The 24,211-nt window shown below is 48.8% G+C and overlaps 1 protein-coding gene across 1 annotated transcript in view; it reads right to left on the bottom strand.

Moving 5' to 3' along the window:
• DLGAP2 (DLG associated protein 2) overlaps positions 1-24,211 on the bottom strand; it is a 146,293-nt gene that overhangs the window by 9,855 nt on the left and 112,227 nt on the right. Inside the window, exons 6-9 of the mRNA XM_060136277.1 lie at positions 17,191-17,540; positions 16,246-16,287; positions 10,270-10,355; positions 8,224-8,639 (exon numbers count right to left, since the gene is read on the bottom strand). Coding sequence (XP_059992260.1) covers positions 8,224-8,639; positions 10,270-10,355; positions 16,246-16,287; positions 17,191-17,540 — 894 coding nt within the window. The remainder of the gene's footprint in view (positions 1-8,223; positions 8,640-10,269; positions 10,356-16,245; positions 16,288-17,190; positions 17,541-24,211) is intronic.

Below are 24,211 nucleotides of genomic sequence, written 5' to 3'. Positions count from 1 at the left end.
CCCGACCTGCTCACATCACCATCCGTTGACCCGTGGAAGCGCCGCGTTCGGTGGTAGTGAGAACATCCCGCTTCGGGGCACCCTGTGGGCCAGCTCAGCTTTCAGGGGGTTGGAAGTGTCAGTTTAATCCAGAAACAATTTCTAAGTTGTAAGACTTTAATCAAATAGCACTTAAAAATGTAAATAATATAGTTTTGCCAGTGGAAAGGATTTAACCAATTACCCGAGAGCTGTGACAGCTAATTTTCACTGGGCAGATAAAAGACTTTGGGCATGAAATTTGTGGGAAAAACCCACACCTGCTACCTCCAGGGGCCTCCATACTTCCCATCTTTCTGCCCCAATCCTTCCTTAGCCTGTGTAAACGTCGTCATTATTTTGGAAATAATAGCTTTGGTGGATCCCAGCTCCCATGATTCTCAAAAGCACGTAGTGATCTGTAGGAGAACATTTCTGGCGACTATACCCAGGCCCACTTATCTCTGATGTTTCGTCTGTAAGCAACAGTTCCCAGCTATTTCACTGAGCTTACACAGCATCTTCCTTTGATGGCCAGAAGCATCTTCTCCTCTGGGTCCCCCTCGAGACTCTGTGCAGAACACAGATAACACAGCCACACGGAACCCCTGAAACTCAAAGTCGGGCCAGTTTGCTAGGCTGGCCATTCCCTCAGGCTTTCAGGAGAGCAGCGCAAGCTTGTCTCCAGTGCCCTGCGGGCAAGCCTTCAGGAAAAAGGGGGTTTTAGCCTGGAGGTGCGTCCGTCGCGAAGCAGAGACACAGCCATCACCACTAACAGGCTAGTTAAGTACTTACTCTGGACAGAATGCTTACGTCCTTGCGGTTTTATCTGGAGAAGAGCCCACAGAAGCCAACCCTATTAGCACGTGAGTCACCTGGGGGTCTGGTTCCAGGCAGATTCTGACTCAGGGGGTCTGGGGTGGCGCCTGAGACCTGGCATCTCCACAGAGGTGGAGCCTGAGTCCAGAGAAGTGAACTCAATTTCGTTACCTTTCTCCCCAATTTCCCAAACATTAGTAATTTTGACAGGCAGCCTTCAATAAAATGACTTGAGACGTTTAACGTGCGTTAGAAAGTGGCATCAAAGACTGATTCCTGAGCCTGGCCACACAGCTGCTGAGACCCTGTTCCTCGGCCTCCCTCGAAGGGAACGGAGTCGCAGACACCGTTGGGAAGGGCCTCGATACCACGTAACCAAGTGTCACATGTTGGAACTGATGTCCCAGAAATAAACCCATTGCTGTGAGGGGTGCTGAGGACACATCCTAATGTAACAGAAATCAGCCACACAACAGAAGGGATAGCACAGCCTTCATTTTTACAGGGTGAGGATGTGGCCCCACAGACAACATGTTCGTAACACGACGCTCTCCTGGGGAAGTTAATGGACTGCAACACTTCTTAGTTTGCCTGTGTTTTCTTACTTGTCCAGATTGTTGCTCTCCAAAGTTTTATTATGGCAAATTTCACACGCAGAAAACTTGAAAGTATCACAAGCACCTCCACCCCATCCCTTAGAATCACCAATCTCGGAGCGGGTTTATTTTCCTGACCCACTTGGATAAGCTGTGGCCAGAGCCCCATCTGCCATCATCCTGTACGACCACAGCGCCATGACCGCCCCTAAGAAATGAATAGTTCCCTAATATCATCCAGTTCTAGCTTGCTCCTAAAATATGAAGAATTAAAAATGCAACTTTTAATACAAGTGAGTTAGCTGGATAACACTCTGGCATCCTTTCAGGCTTAAAAAAAAATAGTCTTGTCAGCATCTTGACACCTGGGCCCTCGTGTCTCCTACCAATCCACTGCGAGAGGGGCTTACTCCCCCAGACCCCCCCATCCCGCCCACCTCCTCTGTCTGCTTTGCCTGCAGCCTTGCACGAGGGCAGTGGGGTTGGAGCACCTCCTGGAAGGGCCGAAAATACTTCCTACTTTGTTCCCAGTTTGATTCCCCAAACTGAATACGTTTCTGCAGCTCTGGTCCCACTGCTGCTAAGTGGAAGAGTTAGCTTTGTTTTTGAAAAGTTGAATTTTCACTTGTAAACCCCTATAACTTGCATGACTGATGAAAACCTTTCAAGAGACTTGTTTTAATCAAGCTGTCACTGCAGGAATATATAGAAGTGACTCATGGATAAGTGCACTTCTTTTCACTGACTCTATGCTTCCTGAAATGGTATTTATTTATTTATTGTTAATTTCTCTAACGCCTCAGTTTCTTTTTTTTTTAATTAAATTTTATTTTTTTATACAGCAGGTTCTTATTAGCTATCCATTTTATACATATTAGTGTATATATGTCAATCCCAATTTAAAAAGTCAATCAGTTTTACCCATTTTGAGGTTTTAATCCCCAATCTTCATATTCTTCTTTAAATGTACTTCCACGGAAGTGTTAATGTAAAGTACTTCCGTTTATCATCTTTAGCACAACATGGATAGGTGGGTGATATGTGGGTGTTGAGTTAATGCAGTGGAGACTTATAAAGGGTGTAAATTGATTATTGCTAGAGAGAGATAATGGCTGTGAGAGTGTAGCTAATGACCTGATGGCAAATGGCAGGAGAATTTGCTGCTCAGTGAATGGGGATGATTCTATCTGATACCTATAATGTAAATAGCTTCCTATAATTGCAAGGAATTTGAGGCGAAAATTCAATTTATTCTTTTCCACTATCCTTCCCTAATTTTGTCACAGTTTAGACACTTTCTTTCAAGAGCTACAGATTAGGACGTATGCTCATCAGAATGCAAACCTACAACGAACCTGAGACAACCCTGGCCTTTGATGTACAAAGAAATTGGATGAACTGACTTTGCTCCTTTAATTTATTTTTCACGCGTGTTTCACAATTTTCAATTCTATCTAAATTTGCTGTGAAATGCCAGGACAACATTTACACTATTCTTTTCTTTCAAAATTCGAGGTGGGTTTTTCTAAAATCGGCAGACTGTTTGAAACGATCATTTGAAGATGTATTACTCCGGGATCTCTTGGGATTCCCGCCTGACTCATTTCGTAGAGCAGGCTGGGGGACACGGCTGCTTCCACAAACCCCCTCGCTTCCGGACCTCTGGCTTTATCATTTTCGTTTCGTTTCGCATTTCTTGAGCACACGTTTCTTTTTATACTCCAGTTTGCCTGCGGCCACTGGGTGGCTGGGCTGTGTGGGGACATCTCCGTCGGGCACTTACCACATCCTTAGCAAGAGCCGGGACACAACCAGGCTTGTGTGTCCTGGCAGGGGTCTGGAAGCAGTGGCTGTACGTTCCCTGGAGGACTGGTCAGATCTCAGAGGCTGTAGCAGCTGTGCCGCTCAGAAGCATCATCATTAGCTCTGGTCTTCAATGTGCTGTCTTTGCTGATGGGGACTCCTGGGCAAACTGCAGACCCAGGGGCAGTTTCTCTGTGGCCCATGTCCTCCTCGTCCACTGCATTGCCACGTGGCCTACGAGTCCTCAGGGTCACTCTACTTGTTGTCTGCTCTTCCCTGGGCACAGCGACCGAGCCACGCCCCCTGCCACCGCCGCCATCCAGGGAGCATCGCCCCTCCGCACGGAAGGACTGGGGGACCCATGCTGGACACCGAACCCCGACGTCGGCGTTAATGTGACTAGTGAAGCCGGGGTCCCTTAGATGAGGAAGGAAATCATCAAAGCCCCCAGCTCTGTGAGTCTGTGGGTCCACGCATCAGACTTGGTGATGTTCAGATTATTAGCTTTGGGGCAGAGCTGTTTTGGGGGCGAGAGAACGTCCCAACACCTCTCGAGAGACCCCATTGTTGAGTTCCTTATACCATTCATATTTCTACAGATCTGCTGAGTAAGATCTTTGTGGAACCATTTCTTTTATTTCAGAAAACATCCTATTGTTTTTATGCCACTTACCCGTTTGGTTTAACATAATTAACACAAAAATCCCAAAACACTAGTCTAGTGATGGTTTACAATCCCTCCAGAATATATAAATATATATAATATAAATATATATATTTATATAATATAAATATATATATTTATACATTTATATAATATAAATATATTATAAATATATATTTGTATATATAAATAAAAATAAATATATAAAATATATTTATTATATTTATATATATAATATAAATATATTATAAATATATATTTATATAATATAAATATATTATAAATATATATAATATTTATGTATTAACAATAGGAAGCCTGCTTTAACATGACTTAACTTAAACCAGTATTTCACTGGGCTCATGATGTTTTTATTAACCACAGAGGGCTGAATGAATCTAAATTCGTTCAATCGACTCAGTGAGCTGTGATTATAAAATTACAGTTCAGGAGAAAAGTTATCTCATGTAATGGAAATTTCAATATTCCAAGCTCAGGGTTTTGGTTCAACAGCCATGTAATTTAAGCTTCGCTTTTTGAAAGGGCCGTAACCAATAACCCTGTATCTGTTCTTAAAATGAGGACTGGACCTGAAGGTGATCTGACCTTTAAACATTACTAGGGAAACAGCTAAATGTGACTGGTACGGTGCTAGTTTAATGGGCAAAGCATACAGTTCAGGTTCAAAACAACTGTTCTGTCATCCTTGTCCACAAAAAAATAAAGCCAGGCAAATAAGAGAAGAAATTAAGAAAATCATAAAAAGGACCCAGCAGATCTGTTCTCTGTTCTTTGCCTCCGAGCCTCATAGAAATGCAGTCGCACGTAGTTATTAAACGGTGGTAGGAAAACCCACGCAGAGTCACGATTATTGAGCTGGTGCCTGAGGATCGGGGTCTTCCCCAGCCTGGCCGAGAGCGACTGCAGGATGCGTGGGGTTTAGATGCTATGCTTTAAGAAGGCGTGAGCAGGGCTGCGACCCACCCCGGGTGTGAAGGCCGCACCTCTTCCCGCCTTCTTCCTCTCTCTGACTCTCAGCTGCACAGGGCTTCTGCCACGCACTGCTGGTGGATAATCGATGTACCAAGTGCGAGCCTTCCAGGAGCCTAAGATGTCAAACGACAGCGGGGCCCGGGCGGTAAGAGCTCTGGGAAAACGCAGAGCCGTCCCCACCTTTGAGCAGCATGTCCCCAAGGCAGTGGAGGACGACAGAGCCCAGGGACTCGAGAGGTAGTGGCTCAGCCTTCCCCTCGGTCAGGTGCAGAGTCCACGTCTAAGGGAAGGTCTTCCTGGAGGGTCTCCCAGCCAGTTCTCTGCCTCTGCTTGTGCCCCTGATCCTGCTCTCTCATCACCATCCCCCCGCCGACCTGCTTGACCAAACCCACCTCCCCGCAAGGTCCAGCCAAGATGTCACCGTCACCAGGAAGCCTTCTCAGACTTTCCCTGCCGGCAGCATCTCTCAGGCTCCTGAGAGAGTCTTTTAAAAGCACTGGATCTGCACTGCTCTTGCTACACTTTATATTTCTCACTCGCCATGAGCAGCTCTGCCCTGGTCTTACTTCACCCCTTCTTAAGTCACTGCAGCTTCCGTGCTATATACTCCTTTTCATATCCACCTGCAGTCTATCGAACGACTCATAGTATGGGTTCAGCAAATATCTGCTGGGTGTTTACAAGATGCAGGGAGTCCAGAAGAAGGTCCCAAAAAGATAGAAAAAAACTTGTGTATGGAAATACAATTGAGGGACGGCAGAAACTCCCTTTCCTCTCTGCCTTGTTGAAGGAAAAATGTGTTCTCCAGATGTCCAGTAATAAGGCAACTGAACATCCTAAGTGATGGACTGTTACTGTTGATGTGGGTCACTGCAGATCATCAAATCGTATTTTAGACACAGTACACTTACGGCATTACTCCCAGAATTTTCTTGAATGCCCCAGTGGCAAGAAAATCATAACTTAGGACAACGCTTCAGCGCTGAAGCCTTTTAATTTCACCTCTTAACTTCCAAGGGCTGAGGCACAACCCAAGTATGTATTTTAAGGCTCAGGGATTCTCTCTGGACCACAAATGGCTGTCACAGATTCAGAGAATCAGAATGAAGTAAACGGCCAGGGATAGGGGCTCCACATTTTCTAAAAGAGCAGAAGAAGACAGTGTTAGGATACAAAGGACAAGTTCCCAGGAATGGAACATCTGGACTGAAGAATGTCGGGCAGCGTGGTGGGAAAGCACAGCTTTTGACAAAAGACAGCTCTGACTTCGAGCCTGGATTCCACTGCTCTACTCTGTGGAATGTGAGGCAAGATTTTAACCTCTCTGAACCTCAGTTTCTTAACTTCCATAAAGGTGACAGTATTTTCTAGGTATCATGATATGCTGAGCCCTTGAAGATGTAAGTGATGTACTTAGCGTAGCCCTTGGCACTGTGTTCAGTACAGGACGGCTTAGAGATTTCTTTTAAAAAACATATCTTTAAAAAAAACTATAATCCTTGATAAAATCGTAACTGAATTAGCGGTACACACTAAATATGGAAAATCATGACACGGCAGGTTTTGCTCTGTGTTGTCTTACAAACACAGCAAGGACTCAAGGCCTCCATCTCTTCCACGCACAGAGGGAGACCAGAATCTTGTGGATGTGTCCTAACTGGTGTAAATCCACATGGTTCTAGAATAAAATGCTACCGACATACTGTGGGGTAAGCCCTGACAAGGGTTACCTCTTGCTGAACTGTCCCCCCATCTCCTCCCCTTCAAAGGTATTTCATGGAGGAACCACAGGGTGTAGGAAACACATCCCGACTCATCAACCTCAGGCTCACGTCTCACAAGCCCCGAGGACCGCTCACCAAGCCCGGGCTGAACGCGGGGGTGTGCACAGAGCGGGAGCTGACAGTCTCCTTCAAATCCCGGGTCAACTCTGGGTAAAGAGGATAAATCCCTGATACAATTCAAACGGTGTCGCCCCGTTGAAGCACATACTGACAAGTGAAGAAAGGCTGCGGGAAACGAGGGATTTTTAAACATCGGATTGAGCGCAGTCACCGTCGGCTGCGCCCTCGACAGGTGACACGTGTGGACAAACGCATGGGGGCGGTGTGACTTCGGCAGCTACGTGCAGCGATGCCGCATGGCCGGGGCACAGGCTATACTTCCTCCAAAACCCTCAGCGTCTAGTACCCACTCCGGCGAAGGAGGTGTGGGGTGTGATGACTGACAGAGGGATGTGGGAGAAGAGAATTGGGGATCTGAAGGCATGGCACTCTTCCCCTTTCTTCCTAAGTTAGCAATGTACATTTTAACAACTCAGGATCAAAACACCAACCATTTTCTTGGACTCCTCAGCGGCCAGGGCCACTGTGTCTATAAGTTACCGTCCTGAAACTTTCATCCTTATGTCTCCACTGTCAGGATTATTGACATATTCTCCTACAGCAGATTTCTGGAATGCAATGTCAGGGCGACATTCCCAAGGACGTCAGGTGTCCTTTTGAACTTCAGGATTTATAGTGATCTAGCAATTGTACAAAGGACTTCATGGAAAAAGAAAAACTTAAAAAGAGCATGCTTTGTCGAGGTAAGACATTCAGAAACGCCTCTGTGAAACTGTATTTGGTAAAGACAAAATTTGTTAGTTGTATGTACGTTGCAATCATTCTTGTGGTATTCTCGGTCTATAAACAAAAGTCAGGAGGTATCTGTTTCGAAATCAACACAGCAATTCATAAAGGATGCTGCTTCCGGACAACCCTGACAATAAGTTTCTTCAGGGAAAGGGGAGGCTGGTGCCTTTCTGCGCAAGAGCCGGAGACCCACCTGGCGTAAAGGGTTGGGAGCAGATCTGCGCTGCCCACACGAGGTCGGGGAACTTAGATCCCCACCCGCCCGGGGATGGGGAACCGGGAGCCGCCACCACCAGCTGGCTGGTTAGTCGTCTACCGTAGCCAACGTTTCTTTGGCATAAAGCCAATGCAATTTCTTATAAACACGGGACAGTCATGATGCTAGAAAACTGCTCCATATCAAGTCATTGCCAGAATTCAAGAGAACCGGCACGTGGAACATGAGATAAACTACCTCCCTGTGAGCACAAGCCATCCTGTTATCCAACAAACAAAACAAAACAAAAGGATGCCCTTGAATACTTTAGCGCTTGCTTTTCTGCTCGTTTACTGTGTCTGAGAATTGGTGGGAGGCAGCAGGAAGCCCACTCACTTAAATTTACTCAGGGACCCAGGGACTCTGCCTGGGGATTCTACCGTTTGTGTTACGGCAACATCACGAGTGTCTACAAGCCTCAGAGGAGACCTGGGCCCTTACTTTCCTCCGCGAGGTCGTTCTCCTCCGCTTCCCTCTCCATCTCTTTGCACCAGCCTTCCATCCTCTTCGTCTCGCTGTGCAGCAGCTTCAGAAACCAAGCGCCGTCCCTGTGGCACGGAGACATGCGGCCGCCATCCACCGTGTCCATGGACGGCTCCAGCCAGGGGTCGGGAGGGGGCAGGTCGGCAGTGTCCACGGGGGTCCGATAGTCCTCTCGGTAGCTGAAGAGCCCCTGGGTCCGGACGGTCCGCACCGCCCCGTACTGGGTCGGGGTGCTGGGCTCCGAGTGCCTCTGGAAGGAGGACCCGAACTGTAGGCCCTTGTCCTCCGTGGCGACATGTCCTGGGAAGCCCTCCAGCTCCAGGTCCGCCTGCACCGCGGCCGTCACGCTGTTGGAACGCTTAAAGCGTCCGCACCTGCAAGGGAGGCAAGGGGGACAAGTGGGGCCTTTGCGAGGTGCCATCGTGTAGCAAAACCTAGATGCACTTATCAGCAGTGCGCCTGGGCCACAAGCCGGCACCTCGCGGGGAAGACGAGTGTTTTCATCTCTATTACAAGCACTCTGGTGCTTCACCTATGGCAGAACACCATTTGGCTTTGCAAACAATGAACCTCTACCTTCTACCTAAGTTTCAATGTCTAAATAATGCCCGCTTAAGACTTAAGTTTATTGCACGACACAAGGAGGCTTTATGTATCCCGTGAAACCACTACCGTGGAGTGGTCACTTGCCTTTCAGAAAGACGCTACAAGTTTACTCTCTTCTGTTTGTGGCATACATGTGAAACGAAGCCCTGCTGCTTCTTTTATGTCTACAATTCTTTTAAGTAACAACATCTGTGTCCTACTGAGTTTTGGTGGCTATTCCTATCACAGCTTAGGACATGAGTTTCTTCTCCTATCTGAATAATGTAATATCATCCCGATGTTGTCTTTTATGCAAAACAGTGAATCCAAATTCTGACCTCAGCAGGTGTTTAAAAAACATTTTCATCGTATGTATTTAAACGTCAGTCATTCCGCACAGCCAGATACTGAAATGACTGGCAGAAGTGAGCTTATAACAGGAGTGCAGATTTTGCTGGTGAGAACTGTGTGTGTGTGTGTGTGTGCACGCGCGCGCGCGCACGTGCATGTGTGTCTGCACATCCAAACTTTGCCCATGCTACATGTTTTGGCTCCGCAGCAACTGGCCCCCCAGATGGCACACAGCTGTGAGTACAGCTGGTTAATGGACCTGCCACCATCTCCTGCCCTGGAGGCAAAGGAGCTGAGAACAAGCCACCGCGGGGGATGGAGACAGCCAGCCCCGGTCCCCAGGTACAGACGACGATGTGCGGGTTCTGAGAGCTTGGTGTCCTGGGGAAGCCATCAGTTTGTGTTCTGAATTCCTCGGCAATCAAAATCTTTGCAGGTTGGTCCTAAAGCCCTCCACCGTGAGCGAATCACCGGGGCTTCACGATGTAACGCGCTCATCAAAATGTGTGCTTATGAAATTTACAAGATATGCTATTTTAAATATCAAATAAAATAGTCATCCTGTTTTTGTTACAAAAACAACACTCCTGTAATGGACTTCTCTGTGTTTGACAGTTTGAGGGGTTCCTTTGAAGTGTCACAATCCCAGCACAGCTAAGGTCTTAAACTTCTTTCAACCTCCCTCCCTCTCTCTCTGTCTTTCCTTTTACTTTTAACATGATAAGGTGAGAAAACCTGTGTTTGTTTCACCCTCAGCCTGTTTTTTCCCTTTGGATAAAGGACTGTAACATTCAGAGCTGCCAGCCCCCCTGCTTTCGTAGGTGGTAAATTACTTTAGAAGAAGCGGGTCCCCTGCCGCTTGCAGAAACAAGGCATAGGAGGATGTTAATTCACACTTAGAATGATATACGTTGAAAAGTATAAAGATATGACCCTGTTTCCTGGCCTGAATTATTGATGGTCAAATGGCCTGAATTATTGATGGTCAGTGTGGTCTAGACACTTGCAGTCAGGTTACAAACCAAGAGCCCCGCTTGGGAGATGGCGGGTATCTGGGGGGCTGGTTACCGTTTCTCGTTCTCCACCTGCACGCCAACAGACTGGTACTCCCGCAGGCCACGGCTCTCCGTGTCAGAGTCGGTAGCTGTTTCCACCTAATTCAACACAGAACACCTTATTTTAGAACCAAGACAAGGGACCTGGGTCAGGGACTGTGTGTGTGTATTCATTTGTGGTAATTAATTATGTATCTGTTTAATTAATGCAGAGATGCACTTGACCCAGGAAAACGACAGAGAGAGGGAAATGCACTCATCCTGGCGTAAGTCGCTACTGTGTTCCGTCAAATGCTGTGTCACCACTTGAACTCAGCAGGGCACCTCAGTCTTTTAAATGTATGCAAATGAAATGGCTTTGTTTCGCTCCCGGCAAAAAATAGGCTTTGTTAGATCGCGTTTTGAGAGGACTTAAAAGCTCTTATCACACCCTACAGGTACAGCATGAACCAGAGAGAGCTAACAAAACACACACGCGATTTAATAGGACTGTGCTGATGGCTGCATCCACATACAAGAACACACGGAAGGAATTTAAGCATTTACCAGGAGCACCGGGGCAACCTCTCCATCTGCGCCTACACAGAGCTGTCTCTCTTTCTGCTAATGATGTGCCCAGAGCAGGGCGATGTCAGAACAGAACAGAAATCGTACATTCTACACACAATCCTTATGGTGGTTGCGCTTGCCAAAAAGTCTCCCCAAACCCAAAGAAGCATTTATGATCGTCACTGGTGTAAAGTTAACTCGTGAGAGAATTCTAGTAGCGCAGGTTTTCTAAACAAACAAACAAGTAAACAAACAACCCCCCACCTGCCCCGCAAACTCTCAGTATGAAAAGTCTGCAAAACCAAAGGTTAGTTTAGTCAAATATTACCCCAGCTACTACACTGTCCCTTTTCCTTTTCACAAAGAATATTGCCTATTGTCTCAAAAGGACTTTTGACCCCAATCCACAAATGTCATAACTAAACTGTCAAACACATCTTTTCTTAAAAATATTAATGATCGCTGCAAAGGTAAGATACAAACCATTAAACGAATAATCAGGACGCTCTCCTGTGAGTTATGAGAAAAAAGATGTACTTAACAATCGTGCCTGTAACTTGGGATGCCCCTCGGCTAAGCCTTTGTCACTGGGGGCTGACTCATTTTGTGGTGAGTAGAAGTCGCGGTACTAAGAGCGAGCCGGCATTTGTTTTCCGCTGACCCCGCACCGGGTACCATGCTGAGAGCAGACAAGTGTTACTACACCTGGTGCACATGATACCCTGTGTCGTTTCCAGGCACATGGAACACTGAGGAATCAGAGAAGGTGAGTAACTTGCCCAGGGGTGCACAGCTTGTCGGGGGCAGAGCCATGCTCTGCACTGATCTGCTGTGGCCAGAATCAACATGGCCACATGGAGACCCTGCAGCTCCCTTTATTGGTGTAATTCTGAAAACATGCACAGAAGTCATCTCTCATTTGTGTTGCATATTTTGGCGGCTGGAACAGGAAATAGGTTGACTGCAGAGGGAAACGTACTTGCATAAAATTCCTAACCTTGCTATTAATCACCACGTCTTTTGAGTTTCAAGTGGGTCATGGCTCACATAAATGTTACCTTGCTGGGTGGGGAGACTGTTACTGTTTTACACAAAAAGATTGCAATAAAAGTTAATATATTAAAAATGTTACCCCATGTCAGTGCAAAAGGAGCTGCCTTGTGCTTTAAGTGCTATTCCACTCTATGGCTATAACCTGATTTATTTAATCAGTCTTCAATGGAGCGATAATTTGGTTATTACTAGTTTTCTGACATTGTCAAGGACGCCGCTATGAATACATGTCTGCACGTGCATGTACTTTGGTGACTATACTCCCAGCCCACGTGGTGGCTGAGGCAAAGCTATCCCATTTTACAATGTGGGTAGGTATTGTCGAATTTGATAGATACATAATATGGGTGAAATTGCTTCCTTCATATAGTTTTAGAGAGGTATTTGTAATGGAAAGAGCATTAGCTTTTCATCATAAAAATGTTCCAAGTATTTGCCTTACTTTTTCCAGTCTTGGGATTCTGGTCTAAAGAAGTTACCTCGAATTCTAACAAATTATAAGGTGACACATGGGAAAAATAGGAGGCTAGGAAAGTAGGATAATAGTAACATATGGTAAGTTTTCATTTCTCATGACACAGAATAGCTGTGCAGCTATGAAAATGATGGTTTAAGGATGACACCACGAAAGATGCTTACGGTACAATGTCCACTAAGGAATGTAGACTAGCAGGTGGCGTGAGCGGTCAGATCACAAGACGTGTGTGCACACGTACAACATACACATCTTCACAGATACATAAACATGCCATAAAGTGACGAAAAAATACCAACAAGGTATCACAAAGTGCTTTTTTCTTCCTTTCTCTAGTGTGTACGTTTTCTCTTATAATTCTCTTATTTTTACAGTGAATGAGGAAAAGCAGCTTTGGAGGCAGTCAAATCCTGCCACTTGCCGGCCGTGTGGTACTTGGGTAAATCTCTTAAATTCAGTGGAGTCTTTTCTTCCTACTCTCAAAAGCGAGTGAAGCGCTGGGCACCTGGTCTGATCGACGTAAGACTCTTTGGGTGGAGCCAGATTCAGCTCAGTTTCTCCACAGCACATCTAACGCTCTGCCCTCTCACGCCCGCTTTTAGGATCATCAGCTATATTAACAATAAGGTATTAAATTCAAGGAGTTTATATTGAATGACTTTTAGATTTTACAGTGTTTGTCATATGAAGCCTTTGTAAGAAAAACATGAAGATACAGCTCTACTTTTCAGAAGGTAAAGGTGAAGGGGGATATGATTCAGTGGTACAAGGTCAGGATGAGGTAAATATTTATCATTTCAGAAATCCTGGGACAGCTTTATGTAGACGGGGAAAAAAAGTAAATTTGGGACAAAGAAAAGGAATTACTGTTTTGCACGGTGGAAAGGAAATCAAAGGGATCTTTTCCCGAGAGAAAATTCTGCCCAGGAGGGTAAAAGGATTGTAAAGGTTTGGAGAAATATATGCGTACGTTCATTTTTTTTTTACAAGATCCACGGTGTTCCAGGCATTGAGAAGAAAGATGAAATCAGCAAAATCCCTGTATTTTAAGCGAACTCTCTGTGAAGCAAACGCTATACTGGAGGTGCTCACTGATGAAAGGGGAAAGGACCACCCCATCGCTGCAGTGAGTGGTGGGCGCCGGGATCCGGAAGCCCCCGCCTCACTCTCCCCGGGCCTCAGTGGAGGGACGCATGCTGAGCCTCGGGCCAGGAGGAGCAGTGGGAAGGGCGGTCCCGCACAGACCAGTTAGGGAACAAGGAGTTTGGTGTGGCCGGTGTGTGTGTGAGTGCACACGTGTGTGCGTGTATATGCCTGCACGGACGTGTGCACGTGCATGTGTGCAGCACACGTGTGTACACGTGAGCGCACACGTGGGACTGTGCATGTGTGTGCGTGGCCCGCGTTTTCGGGAGGTGAAGGCTGATTGCCCGTAGTTGGAAGCACCAGAGAGGAGCAAGCCGTTACCAGGATATTTGCTGGAGCTCCAATCTCAAGTTTTTGCTCTAAACTGAGCTCATTTTAGGCTCTGCCTTCAACACTTCACACATAGCAAAGCGGGTACATTGCTTCCCATACAAAGTCCCCGCAGTTCCCTCAGGGACTTATTACAAGTCCAACAGTTAAATATGATTTGCCAGCCCTGCTCTGTGAGATGCTCGCAGCCCCAGCAGAAGCAGTTAGGAAGGTGGGGTGGGGAGGGAAGGCTTGCTGGAAACATGAAACGGCTGGGACTCCGAGGGCGTCCTGGGTCAGGGTAAATCAGCATCACCACAGAGAGGATGTTAAACCCAGTAACCAGCTTGTGACACCGCAGAGTGGGAATCGCTCCCATTTTAGAGATGGGGTGACTGAGGCAGACGGGATTGAATGATCCCTGACATTAAACCACATCACAGGGTATGGGAACAGTAAACGTGTTCTACAGAGTTTCTCACACACACACACACACACACACACACACACACACACACACACACAAGTAGAAACTGCAATAACAGACAAACCACAGATAAAAACAAAAGTGAGCACAAAGAAAATAGCTAAATGTCACCACCATCGTGAAGAAAAGTGAGGTAGGGCCAGGTGTGGGCTCCAGGTGAGAAGACAGGTGTGCTGGCCGGGATATGTCACCAGGAGGGACCCAGGTGTAGCGCACACCTGCAGGGCCTGGGGCAGGATGTCACAGGAGGTGCCCTGAGCTGAGCCCCTGAGGACCCTACACATCAGTGCTCATCCTGGGCCCGGGCTCCAGGGAAGGTGCAGGCAGGAGGGCACACTACTTGGTGGGAAGGACAGTGTCTGTACAATGAAAAGACTCTGCACTGTCTAAGTTTCCCCCACAGCTGTGGTTCTGGGAACCCGTCAGGTCCTGGTTCTGGCAGGCCAGGCGGGAACCCGTCCCCCCAGCGCTGGACGGGCTCGCAGAACACCAGCCACCCTGCCCCGCAAGCTGAGGACAGCGTGATGGGGCCGGGGGCGTTGCCGCCCTCCACGAGGGGTCATGGGGTGAGAACCACAGCAGGCTCCCGGGGGGGTGTCACCGCAGGACCCTCATTTCTTCCCCTTCCGTGTGCGGCAGGAGACTGCAGGCTGGGGTCCCATCCTCCCCCTGCGGCTGTCGACCTGTAGGCAAGTCACTCACCCCCAGCCTCGGGCTCCCCGTCCCTGACGGGGATGTGGCTCTAGCTGGCCCGTGGGACTACCGTGAGGATGAGGGCAGCTCGGGGCGGGGCTGGGACGCAGACTCAGCAGATCCACACGTGGCCCCCAGCCAGCCCCCTTCTTCGCCCTCAGCGTCACCTCTACTTTGTGCCCTGCCCACCCTGACGCCCTCGAGCATTCTTCTAGAGCTTTCTAGGCATCTAGGGGTGGTCCTCCCATCGGCTCGGTCTTCACTTCATCCCTCTTCCCCCCTGTGCCCTCGAGCTGGCGCCCCACACCCATCTGTCTCCCAATTATCCTGACACCCGAGTTTCTTGGACGACATCTTCTTTGGTTTCCAGCTCACTTCCCTTGGCCACCGCGAGGTGACAAGCTCGCATCGTGCTGTGACATGCCACCAGGAGGAAAGCGGAACCCCTGCATTCGCACGCTCGCCCACACTCGCCCACCGACACTGACCGAGAGCTCGCTATGTGCCAGGCGCTGTGCTAGGCGCTGGGTACCAAGAGGCGGCAGGTGCGCCCGGCCGGCACGCGATGCACAGCTGGGGGCGGGTCCGGCGAGGCTGGTAGGGAGGGTGGCCTGGGCAGAGCGGGGGACCTTCTGGGGAGAGGCACTGCGGCCGGAAGCAGGATGGGGCGTGGGGGGGTGGCTCCTGGGGTGACTTGCAGGCAGGAAGTGGTGGCCGGATAAACTCGCTTTATGGGCGTCTGGAATTACCTGAAATTATCGGAATTACCTGGAAATTCCCGCTATTTTCGGCTAAGTCAGCAACTCCTCGTGTTTGGAAGTCGACCCTCCAGCCTTGTTTGTGGCTGGGTGGGCCGTGCCCCTGTGGGAGGGGGCGGGTGGGCAGACCAGGGGGCACACGCGCCCAGGAAGGTGACCTTGGCCTCCTGAGCTTGGGGGCCTCACAAGTCTCGTCTGGAGACGTGAGTCTAATGGCAGAGCGACCCCCGAGTGAACGCCAGCTGCCCCCGTACCAGTGCCCCCCGCCTGGCCAGGCCTCGTCTGCAGCAAGTCGCCTGCCCGTTTGAGCCCCAGTTTCGTCCTCATCAGAGTGGGGCTGATTCTGTGTCATCAGGGGATGCAAGGGTTCCCTGCAGTAATCTGGGAGCACCTAGCATAGAGCCTGGCATATAGAATCAGGACAGAGAGAGGTGACATGAGCAGTTGTATGGATAATCCAAAAAGGGAGAAAAAAGAAAATTCATGCGTACTTGGCTTTGGAGTTATTTCGGTACTTACATCTGACCTTGGGTATGGCTGGTGCTCTGGGAATTCAGAGTCCTAAACAAAACAACGAAGCCACAGTGTGGAGACCGGGTTCAGAGGACCCAGACCAGCGGGCAGTCTCCCCAGCCTGCGTCCCCCGGCCCCCGACGCCCAGGACACGGCTCCCCTCTCACATCTGCTGAGCTCGCAGGCCCTCCTCCCTGGCGCCAGGGAAGCCCTCGGCTGGACTCGGGCTGGTGGAGGCGCCCGTGCTCGCCGAGGACGCCACGGGGAACCTGCCTGGCTGGCCGACACCACCTCTTGCAGGGAGTCACGGCAGAAATCTTGGGAAACGTGGTCCGCGCGAGGCCTGTCCTGGGCCGTCCCCAGGTTGGGGCAGGAGCTGGACGGTGCTCTTCCTAGCCAGGCGCCTTCCCCGCCCCTGCTCCCGAGTGGACGCGGTGGTGGGAGCTGGCGTAGGGGCGGCCTCTGCGGCCTGAGCGGAGGTGGCTCGGCCCTCAGTGCTCAGAACACAGTGAACCAGAGCTAACCCACCAGCGTCCTGGGGTCGGCGCGGGGACTTTCGGGCTCACCTCGAGTAGCTGTGAGCCCCTTTTTCGTACAAGCAGCCCTTCCCTGTCATTCACCTTTGGTCCCAATGCCCTTCCTCCCCTCTCTACTGTTCGGCCACAAGACTAAAAATCAGGTTTCAACCACAAAACCTCCTTCTTAAGTGTCAGCATAACCTATTTCCATACGCTCCAAGCCGCTGGCAGCCCCTGGAAATGCCTGGGGGGGGCCCTCCGGGTGGCGGGTGGGCCTGGCCAGGGCATCCCGCCCGCTGCACCCACAGGCCGGCCTCCCCTGAAGGCCGGGCCCAGGCTCTGAATCCTCTGGCCCCGCGGGGTCCCTGCGAGGGCCCGGGCCAAGGCCAGCAGTGCTTGGTCTGTGTCACCGTGGGGGGCACGCGGGAGGTACCTGGACCCCGATGGAGGAGCGCCGGCTCTGGAGGAAGCTCTCGGCCTTGGACACGAGGGTGGCCTTGTCACCGGTCCGCACCGAGCCGCCCTGGCCCTCGGCGGCATGGCGCTGGGCCGCGGCCGTCTCCAGGGCCAGGCTCATGGCCTTGTTGCTGTCCAGACTGTCCGTGGAGTTGTAGAGGCCGCGGCCGTCCTGGGGCCACGGGGCCATCCTCTGGGCGCGGCTGTCCTGGTAGGCGTCCTGCGTGGACTCGGTGCTGCTCTGCGCCGTCACCGAGATCAGAGGCTTGGAGGTGGCGCGGGGGGGTACGGGCGGTGGTGTCTTTTTGTAGTTGGTGTAGGACACGGCTGGAAGAGAGACAGAGGTCCGTCAGCGGGGCCGGGTCCCCGCCGCCCGCAGGGAATCTGGTCCACGACCGAGCCCTCCCTTGGCCACTGGGCAGGTTTCTCCCCGACGTCTAGCCTAGCAAAATGAGGCAGAGTGTGGGGAAAACCCTTTATGCTCAGAGAGAGTCGACAGGGATGTGTGTATAACAGCGAAAAACTATAAAAACACCCCCAAATCCAGCTGAATAAGTAACGTCTGACTCAGCAGGGCAGAAGGAAGCCACACCATCGTCTACACGCCGGTCATGGTAGCAGGCGAGATGCTTATAACTCCAAGTTAAAAAAGCAGGGCCTACTCGACTCTATCCAGCCTAAGATGGAATCTATTGTAAAGAAAATCTGTGAATGAAGAAAGATGAGAAGTACATTTTAACCACGGGCATCATTCAGTGACGGTGTGGCTGACAGTTCTCTGTATATCCTACCAACGCTTCTGATGAATAGGTATTCTTTTAATCATGGAGAAAAACACACAGTATCAGAAAGCTCTTTGCTCCCCATAAGTACACGCTCCCTGGGTACAAGCCGTAGGAGGCGACTGAGAAGGGACCCGGGTCTCCACGTCTACCCGGTTCATAACCACCACTTCGCCTCCTCTGAGCCCCGCACACACTGGAGTTCTACACATGACGCTGACAGTAAACCCCCCAAAGAAAATAAGTGCAATTCGACATGAAATGATATTAACTGCCTCTTAGAAGGCACCCCAAATTCATCAGGTATATTTGCTGGGCTCTGGGTGTTACCAATTTTCACAGCAGGAATATATCACATCTGCTCTGAAGGAATGGGTTTTCCATAGGTGCTGGTCGTGTTTCTTTACCTGGAAGGAAGGATTGGCAGAAGTGTTTCCGAGAGGGACCCGGGCACCCTCATCACCACGCAAAGCACGCGCACCCAGGCAGGGTGCAGGCGTCGGGGGCTGTTGGCCTGGGGACCAGACGTGCCCAGGAGGACGGCCTGGGAGGGCCGAGCCTCGTCCGTGAGGACAGACGGAGCAGCTGTTTCCTTTCAGGGCCTCCAGACACCGTGCCCGGGGATCACCATCCTGCTGCTGTGTGGAAATGCACCATTTCCTCTCCTGTGTGTGGGGACTTCAACCAACATTCCTAACCTTTACCCTCTGCGCCAGTGATTTTTTAAATCTGCGTGAATGGATTTTCCCAAGAAATAAAGCCTCAAGTGTCATCCCAGATGAACACAGGCAAATAAAACAAAATGAGTTTGTCATGTCAGGATGATCTTAAGACATAACAACTTCGCATGAAAATTTATGAAATGCACACATTTTCGAAAGGATGAATGGGAAAGAGGGGCTGAAGGGTAGGAAACACAGGGGGGCACAGGATTATTAGAAGAATGGGCTTTGAATATGGTTTACACCCGAGAAACCTCTAAAAGCATTATCTTTAAAGACACTCACCAAGCTCTAGAGGAAAACTGTGGAAAGCTGACTTTATTCAGGGCTTTACTGTGGGAGATTCCGGTGTTTAAGGAAAGGCTCCCAACCTCCAGCACTTACCACTAGCTGCTGTTCTAAATAAGCCCGAGTCCGGAGGCTGTGTCGCCAGCCGAAGGAAGTGGCCCTCCCGGACGTGGGGCTGCGAGCGGCTCTTCCTGTTTCCCCCGGAACGTCATCCACACCCCAGGGTCCTTGTGCCTCGAGCCCGCTTCTTAAGGGCACCTTCAACATCCTCAGCAGGCCTGTCCGCCTGTGCTGTCCTAGTGGCTAAAACACTTTGGTTTAAGGACACCTCTGTCCATCCGGGTTCAGTCAATCACAAGGCATCCACCACCGACCCTGCGGTCCCTCCTGCCCTGGTCCCGCCCTCTGTCCTGTCGACGCAGCCTTTTAACCTCCCTCGCACACCTACCGTCGCGGCCCTGCCAGGCCCCCCTCAGAGCACACCCAGGACTGAACGGGCTTGCTGAGAGCCCAGCATCGTTCCCATGGGGCCCAGGTCACTAGGACACAAGGTCCTAGGAGTCAGGGAGCCCGGCCCCATCACCAGGCTAAGGAACTGCTCCAAGAGAGGAAAACTGCAAAGCAAAGAACACCTGCCTCTTCAAGAACGTTAACTGGTGAATGTTTTATAAAAACATGCTGTCACAGACATAGAGAATGGACTTGAGACACGGGGAGGGGGAAGGGTAAGCTGGGACGACGTGAGAGAGTGGCATGGACGTATATACACTACCAAACGTAAAATCGATAGCTAGTGGGAAGCAGCCGCATAGCACAGGGAGCTCAGCTCGGTGCTCTGTGACCACCTAGAGGGGTGGGATAGGGAGGGTGGGAGGGAGACGCCAGAGGGAGGGGATATGGGGACATATGTATACGTATAGCTGATTCACTTTGTTGTACAGCAGAAACTAACACACCATTGCAAAGAAATTCTACTCCAATAAAGATGGTAAAAAAAAAAAAACCAAACACGCCGTCAACCTGTGGATGCGCTGACTCCGGAGCTTGGAGTTTGCAGCTTCTTCCCCGTGGGCACGAAAGTCACCGGCTGGAGAGCGCGTGGAGAACAGGGAGCCCGCCTGCACTGTTGGTGGGAATGTCAACTGGTGCAGTCACTATGGAGAACAGTGTGGAGGTTCCTTAAAAACTAAAAATAGAGCTACCATATGATCCTGCAATCCCACTGCTGGACATATACCCAGAAAAGACAAAAGCTCTAATTTGAAAAGATACACGCATCCCTATGTCCGGAGCCAGGACATGGAAACAACCTAAATGCCCATCGACAGAGGAATGGGTGAAGATGTGGTACATACATACAATGGAATATTACTCAGCCATAAAAAACAATGAAATCTTGCCACCTAGAGATTATCATGCTAAATGAAGTAAGCCAGACAGAGAAAGACTAATGTCATATGGTATCACTTATACATGGAATCTAAAATATGATACCGTGAACTTATTTACAAAACAAAAACAGAGCCAGACATAGAAAACAAACTCATGGTTAACAAAGGGGAAGGGATAGATTAGGAGTTTGGGATTAGCAGATACACACTACTCTATATAAACTAGATAAACAACAGGTCCTACTGTATAGCACAGGGAACTATATTCAATATCTTGTAATAAACTATAATGGAAAGGAATATGAAAACGAATATATATATGTATATATTATCTGAATCACTCTGCTGTACACATGAAACTAACACAACATTGTAAATTAATTATACTTCCATAAAAAATAAATAAATTTTTAAAAAAGAAAGGGAAATCTCCCATATTTCCATTCTGGTTCTTTTAGAGCTACAGTAAATCTTCCTTGCTTCAGACATAAAGTGATGTAAGCGTGCGTGTGATCTGGGAGAAGCTGCCTTCTCTCAGCCTCAGTTTGCTCATCTGTAAAAGGGAAGCAGCCACAACGTCACTTATCTGCTGTCGCGAGGATGACGGGGAACAAAGCTCACGCAGGGGCGGCGGAGCGCGGTCTCGGGGAGGGCGGCCCTGACAGCGGAGGTCGCCTACAGCTGCTCATGGCTCCTCCCCCAGTGGATAGAAAGACAAACACCAACAGCAACCAGCACCCGGCGCCACCTCATTTCTTCGGAGGCTGTTACCAGGTCACCGTAGGGGTGTTTAGGAGACACAGTCTCGGGGAAGAACAATCAGTGTGCACCCCGCCAGGAGCACACCCAAGGGCACGGCTACAACTGGGAGAGCGTCTCTGTGGCCATCTGAGCTCTCCATCCTTCAGCCTCATGGAAGCTGCAGAACAACCTTGCCGTTGATAGCACTTGTTCTTCCATTTCCCAGATGAGAAAACGGAGGTTCCAGTATCTTTAAACATTTTCCTGAGGGCAGCCAGAGAGTCAGCGGCAGGACGGGACCCAACGCCCCCGCAGCTGCTGACTAGAGAGACTCCTTCCTCCCTTCCCTGACCTCGACCCGGCTCAGCCTGCTCTAATCCCTGGGGTATTCTGGATGGGACCCCTGCATCGAATCCCCCGCCATCCTCTGAGGCAGCTGTCCTCAGGTAGGCAGTGTAGACTCGGGTCCCGGCAGCCTTGCCGGCTGTGGAGTTCCAGGGCTGCCACGCTTCCACGAGCTGTTCCAGGGGACGACCACGTGACGTCCCCCCAGAACGTGGGGCTCCCCTGAAGACATGTGGGCCGACGTTTAGCTAAGTGGCCCAGGGAACGTTCTGGCTGAACACGTGAGGATTTCCCACCCTCTGGGATCCAGTCACCATCTTCTCGATGGGGGAAGTATGTGCAAGGGTGAGACAGTTTTAAGCCCCTGAATGTATTTATCACTTGTCACTTGATTCCCCTTGAAATGGCTCCAGTGAAAATCCAACACGTACATTTATAATGAAATAAGTAGGCGCTACCTAATGTTTTGAGAGTAAATTTACACAAGTTAAAGAAACACATTCAGAAAACACACATAAAGATTTCCAGGCACCCAGATATCAGATCCATTAGTACACGTTAGTACAGAAGTCCAAACGGGATTTGTAGTTTCAGACGTAAGACAGGCGTTTAACACACATTTTGAACGTCCCTTTTGCCACCCTCTCAGGCCCTATATGCACACGATGTGATCCCTCGTGTGACTTTGAATGAGGCTGTTTACTGCTGACAATGCAACACTTTTATATTCTTGGTCAACTGTATGCTTTTGAATTGGATAATTTAAAAATTAAGTGTCAGTTGTCAGCCTTGGGTAAATAAAAATTAATGTATACGAACTACTTTAGATTAGTAAAATAACACTGTGACAGAATTTTTGAAAAATAAAGTATATCAAGGTACTCATTCACAAGTCCATTCTTTTGACAAATACATGTCGGTACCTATAATCTCACGGAGTAGAATTGTATATTCTTAAACGCCTCCTTAGAATTAGAATTAGAAGCTGGGAAATATAGTAAAGAAAGGACAAAAAATGCTCATTTGAGCATGTTAATTTGCTGCCACGGATTAAAATAAACCATGACAGGTAACGTTTTACACATTCAAGAAAAATATTCGATTATTCAGTTGAACAGTTTAGGTAATAATGAGTGAGCTCATTGTTAGTTACAGGCTGTATCATCTATCATTTTCTACATGTAGGTCAGACAAACATTACACACGAATGAAAATTTTAATTTTAACTTAGCAATGTAATTCTGTCAAAGTGTATACAGCTTCAAAAAGCAGATGAATCAACAGAGAGATTTCGAAACATCCCAAGATTTGTTTCAATAAAAGTGATCAAAGATAAATTTTAAAGTAAAAAATGAAATGATTACTTAACATCTTTAGGTGTCTGACGGCCTGACTACTCTATTTTTATTTTTTAATTGAGTCCAGGCAGGAACATTCTTTTGGGTTTAAAAGCCTGTCATCGATTTCTTTCACCATGTGTCTAATGCTGTGAAAATCCCTGGAGATTTTCAAGTGGCTTCCTGATTCTAGGGAGAGAGATTAAAAGGCACTTGTGTTTTAATCCATTTCCTGAGTTAGTCTGGACTCTGCTTATGTCTTGGGGATCAGATGAGTTGGTGGGACTCACCCTGAAAATAATGGGGGTGACAGAAAGCAGCGGCTCTGTGACGTGCCTTCTCTCCTGAGTCTATTGATACCAATGTGAGACTTTGCGCCACCAAGAAAAGGTTAATTACACTATTTAAGATGGAAGGAGCCATGCATATAATACATTTTAGTGAGATTTCTATGAAAGTTGTACTAAACCAATAGTAGTGATACTTAAGGGACATGTTTCTCTTCCCTGTTAGAGCGGAATGAGAACCACGGCAGAGGCAGGTGAAAACCGTACTTTCCCAGATATATGCGGTATATATATGCGGGATTGAGTTAATCTCATTGGGACCCTTTCTGAAGAAATGGCTCAAAGCCCTGGTCAGAAGGGTGTGAGCTGGGCAGATGGGGAGAGGCTGCAGCTGCTGACCCTGCTGGCCAGGTGAACTGTGCCCAAAACCTCGTAGATGATTTATCCTGATTGCGTGAGAAGGGCCGCATTCCAGACGGCTTTGTCCCATAGCATAGCCCGGAGCCAAGTTTAAATGACCTAAACTTCTGAAATATCTAAACATCTCAGCTCCACTTAAACATCAGTTCCTCCGCATTTGAGCTGCATTTCAACTGCTCAATAGTCACGAACAGCCAATGGGGACAGTACTGGACAGAGGCCAGAGAACATTCTCATTGCTGGACAGTGCTGGTCTAGAGGTTTTCTCCAGGCAAAGTTGAATCAGTATGAGCAGCCCCCATCTGTTCAACAGATGACATAAAGCAGAGGACATCGGTCATAAGGACTTCCCTTTAGGTCTTCAAAGTGTTGGGTTAGCAAATCTACTGAAGGAGAATTTGGAGAAACACATCTTATTGGAGGTAAACTAACTTGAATGGGATGAAATACACCGCTGCTCAGTCTATGCTTCCACATGGCTCTGAGTAATCTCAAAGGTGAATACATCGTTACTTTAAATGCATGCCCAGTTATCCCTCCACACCTGGAATTCTGGACACATTTCTGAATTCAGTCCTTACAAGTCATTTGCAAGCCAAAAAGGAAATTTAAAAATTAGCATTCTGTCATATAAATACGTAATCAAGATAAAATATTTTTCGAAAGTCAGGCATCGCCGTTCTAT

The sequence above is a fragment of the Lagenorhynchus albirostris genome, chromosome 21, assembly GCF_949774975.1.
Source record: "Lagenorhynchus albirostris chromosome 21, mLagAlb1.1, whole genome shotgun sequence".
NCBI lineage: Eukaryota > Metazoa > Chordata > Mammalia > Artiodactyla > Delphinidae > Lagenorhynchus > Lagenorhynchus albirostris.
Note: the sequence above shows the minus strand (reverse complement) of the source record. Positions and strands in the feature narration are given on the sequence as shown.